This window comes from Tiliqua scincoides, unplaced genomic scaffold (assembly GCF_035046505.1).
Source record: "Tiliqua scincoides isolate rTilSci1 unplaced genomic scaffold, rTilSci1.hap2 HAP2_SCAFFOLD_55, whole genome shotgun sequence".
In the NCBI taxonomy this organism is placed as follows: domain Eukaryota; kingdom Metazoa; phylum Chordata; class Lepidosauria; order Squamata; family Scincidae; genus Tiliqua; species Tiliqua scincoides.
The window spans coordinates 219,704-231,440 of NW_027101645.1; the positions used below are offsets into that span (position 1 = coordinate 219,704).

At 42.4% G+C, this 11,737-nt stretch overlaps 1 protein-coding gene across 1 annotated transcript; it reads left to right on the forward strand.

The window, feature by feature from the left end:
- Positions 1-1,810: 1,810 nt before the first annotated feature.
- Positions 1,811-9,017, forward strand: LOC136636019 (uncharacterized; the record flags this gene model as incomplete). The annotated part of the gene is made up of 12 exons (XM_066611059.1): positions 1,811-2,826; positions 2,909-4,499; positions 6,432-6,512; positions 6,597-6,638; positions 6,716-6,778; positions 6,875-6,943; positions 7,040-7,069; positions 7,159-7,224; positions 7,469-7,582; positions 7,682-7,780; positions 7,928-8,017; positions 8,295-9,017. Coding segments are annotated over exons 2-12 (1,477 nt in total), but the record flags the coding sequence as incomplete, so codon positions are not given.
- Between the last annotated feature and the right edge of the window lie 2,720 nt (positions 9,018-11,737).

An 11,737-nucleotide genomic window follows, 5' to 3' on the forward strand; every position in this document is an offset into this window, starting at 1 on the left:
AGGCTGCACTGCAGCTACAGGGAAGAGGGTGGGATCAGTATACACTCTGCCTCTCCCTGCCTACCCAACTACTTTGTTGAGCTGCCAGACGGCCAAAGCAGCACAAGGGTGTTTGGGGTTTTCTGCTTCCCTCTTTTCCTTCAGCCCGCAGCAAGCAGGCACAGCAGTGGAGAGGGGAATCAAGCTGCTCTCTGAGCTGCAAGCTGGAAGGGGCCAATGGGCAGCTGTGGGATGCTGGACACCCTTCAGCCAGCTTCATGCACAAGCTGACCCTGATCTCTTTTTACAGACAGCCCAATCCTAACCTGTGCTGGAATAGGCAGGCCATCGGGTTGGAGGTGGATCCAGCACAACTTGGGGATATTTATATCCTTCCCCTAAGTAATGCCCCAACCATCTCAATGGAACTACTTGGATCTGCGCCAGGTAAGGCTACAATCCAATCCACACTTTCCTGGGAGTAAGCCCCATTGATTATAATGGGAGTGGACATGCATAGGATTGGACTCCGTATCTTTGGCGCAGATCCAAGTAGCCTGGTGTAACAGCAGGCTACTCAGAAGGAGGGGTTAGGATATGGCCTAAGGGCTGGGCTTATTCTGCCCAACAGCCCACCCTTTGGCCACCCCAGAATGCCCTGGTATGCTCTCCCCCCACCTCTCCAATCCCCTATACCAGGGGTCGGCAACCTTAAACATTCAAAGAGCCATTTGGACCCGTTTTCTGGAGAAAAGAAAACCTCGGGAGCCACAAAACCCTTTTGACATCTAAAATGAAGATAACACTGCATATATATATTTATTTTTTTACCTTTATGCTATGTATAAAAAAACTATAGTGTGTTGCATTTTTGAAATGAATGAACTGCTACAGAGAAAACAATATGTAACATATCTTAATGTTACAAGATCACCATAATCTTAAATTTAGGATTACATATAAAAAACAAAAGAGCTAAAATAAAATACATTTAAATTAAATACTAATTTATTTTCCCAGGGCCTGCCCTAGCCAATTTGGTGCTATAGGCAAGACTTGGGCTGGTGCCCTCCCTAGCAGAAAATCCTGCCCAACAGTAAATAGTCATCTTTGTGTCTTTTCCACAGTAATGTAAAAGAGGTACAATGAAATACAAAATCTAATGACTAGTATTTTTCAATACAATAAAGAGATTTATAGTTATTACTCCCCCTTGTATGTCCCAATTTATAATGCACTCCCCTCTTGTATATGCAACTTTTATAATGCGCTCCCCTCTTACAGGTCCCATTTTTATAATGTAGCCCCTTCTTGTAGCTCCCTTGTAGGTGCTGGGGCACCTTCCTTATGAGGAAAGGCTAAGACATTTGGGCCTCTTCAGCCTAGAAAAGAGGTGCCTGAGGGGGGACATGATTGAGACATACAATCAGTGAAGTGAACAAAGCAACCATTTGGATGAAAAGGGCATGCCATTGTTTTTAAGGTGATGCACATATTTATCATATTTTTTCCATCGCCCCAAATGCAAGGCCAAATATTCTTTGGTGAGAATTTTTGTCTCAGAAGAAGCTTCAGTCAGTGACAGTATCTGGGGAAAGCCAGCCTGGATTACCACCCCTAAATGCGAAAAGCTTGTTGGTTGGTATTCATGGCTCTTCAGAGATTCCCAGTTTTCAGAAAACAGTTTGGTATTCAGAAAACCAAACAGGTTGGTATTTATCTATCTTCAGGTACATGAGAAGGATGTACCTTGCAACGTTGGTGCAATCTGAGTAGTAGGAAGTACATACCTTATGTCAAACTATTTTGACAGCTGAAAGTCCCGCCCCTTTTTACTGGAAATCCCGCCCCCTAAGGGGGTTCAAGTGACCCCTCAAACAACTCCCCCCACTGCCCCCCACCACTGGGGAGGGTTTTTGGGGCACCCCGACATTTGGTTTGGCGGGAAAAGGAACCCGTCAATAAAAGTGTGGGAAAGGGGTTCATGTGACCACTCAAACAACTCGCCCCGTTCCCCTCGACCGCTAGGGAAGGGTTTTGTAGCACCCCGACATTTGGTTTGGCGGGAAAAGGAGCCCGCCAATAAAGTGTGGGAAAGGGGTTCATGTGACCACTCAAACAACTCGCCCCGTTCCCCTCGACCGCTAGGGAAGGGTTTTGTAGCTCCCCGACATTTGGTTTGGCGGGAAAAGGAACCCACTAATAAAGTGTGGGAAAGGGGTTCATGTGACCACTCAAACAACTTGCCCCATCGTCGCCGACCAATAGGCGCAGGTTTCATAGCTCTCAGACCACCGTGTGGAGCCAATGGGAAAAAAGGGGGAGTGGGAACAGGTCCGGACATGTCCTTGTATTTAAGGCACAGGTCCTTTGGGGGGGGGGAGGGAGAAACCTGTTCAGCCTTTTGCTGTTGCTGCTGTTTCTGCCATGGCCTCCCCTCTGAAAAGCTCACCCGCTTCGCCTTCTGAGACCGAGACTCCCCAGTTGGAGTGCGAATCCCCTGCCGGGGAGGAGAGTGAAAATCACACTATGGTGGTGGTCAAGATGGAGAGCCCCGAAGAAGAGAAGGAGAACGTGCCGCCTTCTGAGGGGGGGGAGACACCAGTCAGACCCGTGGATTCTCAAAACTACGTTCGCAAACTGCTCAAGATGGAGAGCTGCGATGAATCAGAGACCCCAGACAGGCCCACTGATTCTCAAAGCCTACCGCAGGCACCTATGAAGAAGAAGCAAAAATGTAGGCGTTATGAAGATGAAGAGGATGATGTGTTACCGTTTCCATCTTTGAACCTGGTTTACCAATTTGCAATGGAAGAGCCACCTGTACCTAGAGAAACTGAAGCAGAGGTAAATCACTTGCTTGAGTGCATACGTGAGTGTGTTGCCTGAAATGTAAAATCAAAAAATACTTATTTGTGTTTTTTTGTAGGCTATTCCAAAGAAGGATGTGAACCAAGACGCTTTCAAAACGCTACGGAACATTTTAGGGGTTCTCCCGCTGGACAGACAGAACAAAAATCTGACATCACAGACAAGGCAGAGAATCACAAAGAGTGTGCTGAGAGCAAGTTTGTTCACCATAGTGAAGTATTGTGTATCAAAATTTCTCGAAGTGTCCTGTGACGGATGTCAAACAAAGGCCCCAAACCAGGACGCCCATGTCTGCTTGGACTGGACTCAGGAGTTTATTCGAGACATGCTGCGCAGGGTTATGAAGAAATTGGACATTAGAAGTCTGTTGCACACGTGTATCTGTATTGCATTTTCATTAGGTTGTCTGGAGATGAAGCAGGAATTTCCTGAATACGTTATGTCTTTATTGGATCATGTATATAAATTTGAATCTGAACCCCATAAAATAGCTGCTAATCTGCTTCAGCCGCAAGATCGTGTTTTTCTTTTTTCTGTTGAAAGAGTGGTCAAAGCCAAATCTTTTTGGTTTTATCTGATGTAATATTATTGGAATAATAATGGAGTGGAATGGAATATTAATATATGGATCTTGCATGACTAGGGAAAAAAAGTAGAGAGAGAGAATGCTTATTTTAAAAAAAAATGTGCATGTTTAGGAATAAATTGCAGATCTTGCATGACTAGGGAAAAAAAGTAGAGAGAGAGAATGCTTATTTTAAAAAAAAAATGTGCATGTTTAGGAATAAATTGCAGATCTTGCATGACTAGGGAAATGATGCTTTCAATGGAATTTTAGAAGTAGAGAGAAGACAAGTGAGAGAGGGGATTGCTTATTGTTCTATGTATGGAAATAAAAAATCAAATTTTTTTACAAGGTCTTGTGTGTTTGTTGCTTACAAGGGGGGGTTTATTTCAATTGAATTTTAGAAGACATGGGCTTGGGGGGCATGGGAGAATAGAACCTGCTCACATAGGGGTTACACTAAAAAAAAAAGGACTGAAAATCAGAAGCTGATCAGACACATTTTTATATGGGAAAACAATTTCAGCTATTTTATATTCCATGAGACTGGGAATCAGAATCTGTGTCTGGTTTTTTACACGTGCAAAAACCAGATACAGGTCAATGGGTTAATCCTGAATGATTGCATTCCATTAACTTCGAAATATATCAATTTTTTGACCTGTGTCTGGTTTTTTACACGTGCAAAAACCAGATACAGGTCAATGGGTTAATCCTGAATGATTGCATTCCATTAACTTCGAAATATATCAATTTTTTGACCTGTGTGGTTTTTTACACGTGCAAAAACCAGATACAGGTCAATGGGTTAATCCTGAATGATTGCATTCCAATAACTTGGAAATTTTTTGACATGTGAAACAGAATTTGGGGTCTGTTTTTTACGTGACTTCTTTTAAGATTTATGGTGTGAAAATAAAAACATACTAACTTACCATCATTTTTTGTTTATTGTATGGGCCTGGGAAGAAAAAACTAATTGGAATGTCCAGATGTGAGGGTACAGAGATTTTTCCTATAAAAGGGGACACCTTATTGTGTGTGTCAGTAGATCTTCCAAAAATAGAAGGCTGCACTTCATTTGGTAAGCATATTGCTCTCCTTGCCTTGGAATTTGTATGTGAACCTGATAGAATTAAATATTGCTTCTCTCTATCTATCTGTATGTCTTTTATGTCAGAATCTGTATGTCAGACTGCAAGTGCTCTGGGGCATTCTTGGTCTGAGAAAATCTTACATCTGTATTGCTGGCTGCATAATTTTGTATGAATGTACTATGCCAACCAACATGTCTGTGTGAAACTTGCCTCTGTGTGTGTGTGTGTGTGTGTGTGTGTGTGTGTGTGTGTGTGTGTGTGTGTGGAGGGGTGGGCGGGTGGGTGGTGTGGGGCTGTCAGCAGGGGCCTCTCTTATTCAATGTGGGCCTGTGGGCCTTTACACTTTACAAGTGGTCAGTGCAAATTGTTTGAAATCTTGATTTTTTGGGAGGGAGGGGGTGGAATGTTTTGAGCATTTTCCAACACTGCAAGGGTCTGTGTGAATCTGATAGAATTAAATATTGCTTCTCTCTATCTATCTGTATGTCTTTTATGTCAGAATCTGTATGTCAGACTGCAAGTGCTCTGGGGCATTCTTGGTCTGAGAAAATCTTACATCTGTATTGCTGGCTGCATAATTTTGTATGAATGTACTATGCCAACCAACATGTCTGTGTGAAACTTGCCTCTGTGTGTGTGTGTGTGTGTGTGTGTGTGTGTGTGTGTGTGGAGGGGTGGGCAGGTGGGTGGTGTGGGGCTGTCAGCAGGGGCCTCTCTTATTCAATGTGGGCCTGTGTGCCTTTACACTTTACAAGTGGTCAGTGCAAATTGTTTGAAATCTTGATTTTTTGGGAGGGAGGGGGTGGAATGTTTTGAGCATTTTCCAACACTGCAAGGGCCTGTGTGAATCTGTTAGAATTAAATATTGCTTCTCTCTGTCAGAATCTGTATGTCAGACTGCAAGTGCTCTGGGGCATTCTTGGTCTGAGAAAATCTTACATCTGTATTGCTGGCTGCATAATTTTGTATGAATGTACTATGCCAACCAACATGTCTGTGTGAAACTTGCCTCTGTGTGTGTGTGTGTGTGTGTGTGTGTGTGTGTGTGTGTGTGTGTGTGTGTGGAGGGGTGGGCGGGTGGGTGGTGTGGGGCTGTCAGCAGGGGCCTCTCTTATTCAATGTGGGCCTGTGGGCCTTTACACTTTACAAGTGGTCAGTGCAAATTGTTTGAAATCTTGATTTTTTGGGAGGGAGGGGGTGGAATGTTTTGAGCATTTTCCAACACTGCAAGGGCCTGTGTGAATCTGTTAGAATTAAATATTGCTTCTCTCTGTCAGAATCTGTATGTCAGACTGCAAGTGCTCTGGGGCATTCTTGGTCTGAGAAAATCTTACATCTGTATTGCTGGCTGCATAATTTTGTATGAATGTACTATGCCAACCAACATGTCTGTGTGAAACTTGCCTCTGTGTGTGTGTGTGTGTGTGTGTGTGTGTGTGTGTGTGTGTGTGTGTGTGTGTGGAGGGGTGGGCGGGTGGGTGGTGTGGGGCTGTCAGCAGGGGCCTCTCTTATTCAATGTGGGCCTGTGGGCCTTTACACTTTACAAGTGGTCAGTGCAAATTGTTTGAAATCTTGATTTTTTGGGAGGGAGGGGGTGGAATGTTTTGAGCATTTTCCAACACTGCAAGGGCCTGTGTGAATCTGTTAGAATTAAATATTGCTTCTCTCTATCAGAATCTGTATGTCAGACTGTTTTTATTCAAGGTTTGTATTTTTCACTCTGTATGTGCTCAGGGGCTAATATTGACAGGAGTTAAAAAATCCTAGCTGTCTCTCTCTCTTTCAGGTGTTGAATTTTGTGTGAGGTGCATGACTTTTGCTTTTTCCCATGGAATTTGACTGCCCCCTTGTGTCAATTTGATGAAGGGTCTGTCTTGAATTTTGGCCATAGGGCAAAAAATGTTGTCTTTTTTTTCCAGGTGTACAGTGCAAAAAAAAAAATTGTTTGATTGGTGGAATGTCAGAGGAAGATGAACCAAATATTTCACAGGAATCTGATGGTGAGAATCATCTTAAATAATAGTATTCTATTATTTTTAAAACTACAAGAAACATTTATATGTCTTCTTCTGTTTCAAATTTAGTGCTGTTTCTGGGGGCACTGCAGGAATCAACTGCTAAACCAGGTATTTGTTCAGTCTCCATTTTTATTTTTTTATTTCCTCTGAATATTGAGCAATTCAAAATGGTTCTTTTTTTTCAGATCCCCCTAGCCAGTCAGGTGACAATTCAGACTGTATGAAAAAGACTTTCATATTTCGAAAAGGTAAAACTGTGCATATTTTTTAATTAAGTTTCTTTTTAAAATAAGTAAAGTGATCCTACTCATTTTTATTTTTTTAAAAAAAACAAAAAACTGTAGGACTTCCTTCAAGTACCAGATTAACCCCCCCACCCAGTTCTGATGGGTTATACTCAGCTTCCAGTTCTGGTATGTGTTACCTCATATTTTATTTAAAAATCATGAAAGTGGATATCCTATATATAATCATAATTATTTTTTCTGTTTTATTTCTTTGTTTTGAAGGAGAATCATCCCCCGCCCTTTTCAAAAGAGGTAAAAATTCTGCTATTGCTCCCCTTTTTTTTATTGCCCATTTATAAATATTTAATATAAAATTAAATTTCTGATCATTTCAGCTAAAGGAATTATTGATTCAGCTCTCACAGCCAGATGTGGTGGTGGTGGTGGTTCGGGCGTTTTTAAAAGAGGTATTTTTTATGATTAATAACAAGGAAAATCTTTTTTTATTATTTATTATTTATTATTTATTATATGCCGATACATTTTTTTTTCCTTTTATCCTTTTAGTTGCTAGAGGGTCACCAAAATCCAGCACAGGGGGAGGTAATCCTAGGCCTTTTTTAGTTGCTAGAGGGTCACCAAAATCCAGCACAGGGGGAGGTAATCCTAGGCCTTTTTTAAAAAAAAAAATTTTGGTTTTTCCACATTCAGGAAATACTGTGTCTGTGCAAAGTCAAGCAGGTGTTAGTGGACCCCAAGGAAAATCTCCATTGAGTCCAAAGCCTGGCACGTCCAAACCACATGCTCTGGACAGTCACAAAAAAAGTAACTACCTGTATAAATTACATAATAGGAATATTTTTGATGGAAAATCCTATGTCACTATTTTCTAGCGCTTTTAAATTTTGGTTTGTCTACATTCAGGAAATCCAAGGCCAATGCCTCCAGCACCTGGTAATGTGGTCCAAAGAAACATTCCCATGTCACCAAGACCTAGTACCTCAACAGCGGGGAATCAGAAAGGTATCAGCTGTTCCATTTCCACCCTATATAAACTAAAAAATAAAATTAATATTGGGTTGGGGTGTGGTAATCTGATGCCTCTTTTTTCCTAGGAATGTCAGATTTTTAAAAGAAAATGATTTTAAAATATAGTTTTTCTACATTCAGGAAATACTGTGCCTGTGCAAAATATTCTTCAAATAAAAGCTGATGGAGGGCCCTCCACTTCTAATGCAGCATCTATTCCCAACCAGAAAGGTAACCACTTGTATAAATTTATCCACTAAATTTGCCAAAAATTATTTCTTTACTCCTTGGGACTGGATGCCTTTAAGAGGGGAAAAAATCCACTGGGGGTTACAAGCCAGGATTTTAGAAGTGGACTATGCAAGGGAGTCTCTTTTTTTACCTAGTGTGAGATACAGGGTGTAGGACTAGGTGGGGGCCTATGGTCTGTTCTTATGATAATAAATTGCCTATTTCAGTTATGTAGTCTCCCCATTCAGTAAAAGAAAATTATGCCTTTTCCTTCTAGGAACTGTCACACCTACAGGGAGACCATCCCTTGACCGGAAACGTCCTCCTGCTGCTGCCTTGTCTGAAAGTGAATCTGAAGATTTTGCTCCGAAGAAAAAACAGAAGAAAACCAGAAACCTTGACCCAGATGAATGTTTTGAATTGGGGGGGTTATTGAATCAGTGTATGAATTCTGTTATTGAGAAGGAGAGAAAACTCTCAGCTCAGCTTAGCTACTGGAACTCAGAGCTAAAAAAGCACTGGTGTTCGTTGTTTCAGGGCAAGGGGCTTGACAAACAGATGCTTGTTTCTTTTCAAGAAAATATTAAAAACTTCCAAATCTATCCTGAGAGTCTGCAGGGGGACCTGAGCCAGACACCACACAGCTCTCCACTTGATGCAGGGGTGAATCAGTTTGGGGCAGGCTTCCCACAGGACTCCTCTGATTCAGAGGATGATGATGATATAGGACTTTCTCCCATCCCCCAGGGGTCACCTGTTCCTGCACCAAATGTTGGTGTTGATATGGTTGAAGACCATTCTGATAGTGGGTATTCCTCCAATCGAACCCGTGTGTCCGATAGCGGTTATTCCACCATGAACACTACAGGGGGGGAGGAGGAGGAGGAGCCTGAACCAAGAGTCTACCTTGAAAGGGAGGGTCGCTGGGAATGGCATGCTCAGAGACTACCTGTCTCCCGATACACTTTTTCCTTCCGTTTTGTAAACCTGGAGCGTTTAAGTAACCCCCTGTTGGTTGAACACGCCATAATCAGTAACATTCAGGACTTATTGGGAGAATTACGTAGCGAAATACATCCTTCGGATTTAGTACAACTGCGTCTTGAAGGAGAAGGGTTAAATAACCCCCTCTTCTCCTTGAGGAGACACATCAATGCTCTGGACGCCGCATCATTTTTTGCTAACATAGGGAATCTCATTCAGAGCAATGCAGAAGTTCATCTCCATGGTCTGCTGCGTCTCATTGTTTCTGTTATCAGAAACAGGGGTGGAAGGGGTCGAAGACTGTTAAGCACTGTCCTTTATAGCAAGATCATAGAAAAGAAAAGACAACACCTTGTTGACCTGAATAATGAGGACAGCAACCTTTGCTTTGGGGGGAGTCTCTTAGCAATCATAAATGGCCAAGGGTATACTGATTTTCATTTATTACAGATGGCAAGACAGCTGTATGCAGCAGTTGGGATTGCCCCTGATAAAAAAATACTACTATCAGACCTGAGGAGATTTGAAAGGTATTTACAAGTGAATATAGGGGTTGTCCTATATGGTGATAAAGGCTGGGAAATTTTCAGATCGGGCCCACTTATACATGATAAGTCCTACTTTCTACTGCTACACGATGAACATTATTATGGTATTCTAAACATGAAAGGATTCTTTGGTTCTAGAAATTACTGCTCCATCTGTGGAACTCCTTATGCTCATACACACACTTGTAGGTTTCGCTGTCGTTTTTGTTTACGGAGGCAGTGTACCAGGGAGGTGGAGGTGCAGTGTGAAAGCTGCAGACTGATATGCCCTTCTCGGACCTGTTTAAATATCCATAAAAAGTTAGCAGCCAAAAAAGAGATTGACTGCTTCTCTAAACGGCTGTGTGAAGAATGTGGGGGTTATGTCGCTAAAAGACACAAATGCAAGCCACGAAAGTGCTTGGAGTGTCTCAGTATTCCTTTACCTGGCCATCTCTGTTACATTCCCCCTCTTAGGGAACCTGAACTTTCAGACAAGTATATCTTTTTTGACTTTGAGTGTACTCAGGAGACAGGAATTCACCTTCCCAATTATATATACGCGATGGGGACAAAGGAAGGGAAAACTTGGGAGTTTAAGGGCGAAGGCTGTCTTTCAGACTTCATTTCAACTTTTATCTCCCCAAAGTTCAAAGGATTCACCTTTTTGGCACACAATGCAAAGGGGTATGATAGCTACTTTATCTTAAACCAGCTGGTGAAGGAAAGGATGGATGTGAAACTTATTGTACAGGGAGGTAAACTTATGTGCGTGACGGTTAAAAAATTGAAATTAAAATTTATCGACAGCTTAAACTTCCTCCCCATGAAGCTTGGGAAACTTCCCAAGGCTTTGGGGTTTGAGGGCTGTAAAGGATATTTTCCCCACTTTTTTAACACTGCTGAAAACTGGGATTACCAAGGCCCTCTCCCCCACCCGAAATTTTACGGGTATGATACCATGATGCCTGATGAGAAAAAAGATTTTCTCACGTGGTATGAGGAAAATAAGACCAGCATTTTTAATCTCCAGAAAGAGCTAGCGCATTACTGCCAACAGGATGTAAAAATATTGAGGAAGGCCTGTATGTTGTTCAGGGATGAAATCCTGCAGATGACTAAATCGGAAGGGAGGGACGGGCTGGATCCGTTTCAATACTTAACCATAGCTAGCGTCGCAATGGCCATGTTTAGATACATGTTTTTAGAAAGCAATGCCATTGCTATTCTACCATGGGACAACTACGACTTGATAAAAAAGCGATTTTCCTCTGCGGCTATACAATGGCTGATGTATCTGGAGCATAAAAAATCCATCGAGATCAGACACGCTCTGAAAGGGGGAGAATTTCAAGCAGGAGAATATTATCTGGATGGCTACGCAGTGATTGGGGGCAAACCGATAGCTTTTGAATTTTACGGGTGTTTTTATCACGGCTGTCCCATTTGTTACAAGGATACGGAAATAAACCCCCTCAGGAACACAACCTACCGTATGCTTTATTATGAGACCAAGCGTAGGGAGTATGAGATCAAAGATATGGGATTTGAGATCATTACCATTTGGGAACACGAATGGAGGGCAATGTTAGCCGGCGATGCAGCGCTTAAAGCGTTTCTATCTGAAATAAACCCTCCGCAACCTCTGCAACCTAGAGATGCGCTGTTTGGTGGGAGAACAAATGCCATTACCCTCTATTACAAGCCCAAAGAGGGGGAGGAAATATGTTATTATGACTTCACGAGCCTGTACCCTTATGTAAACAAAACAAAGAAATATCCTTTGGGGCATCCTGAAATTATCACCAAGAACTTTAAGCCCCTGTCTTGCTATTTTGGTGTCGTGAAAATGAAAGTGCTCCCCCCGAGAGGACTCTTTTTCCCTGTATTACCGGTTAGGCTGAGGGGGAAGCTCATGTTCCCTTTGTGCCAGAAATGTGCGGAAACGAGCCAGCAGGAACCCTGCCGTCACTCTGATGAGGAACGCGCCATCATAGGCACATGGTGCACTTTTGAGGTGATGAAAGCCCTGGAAAAGGGGTACAGGGTCTTGGCAATTTCAGAGATATGGGATTTTCCTGGCGAATCTGACGAGTTGTTTTCTGGTTACATTAAAATGCATCTACGTCAGAAACAAGAAGCCACGGGCTATCCCTCGTGGTGCACGGATGAGGCGAAAAAGAAACAATATATCTCTGATTATCGTGAA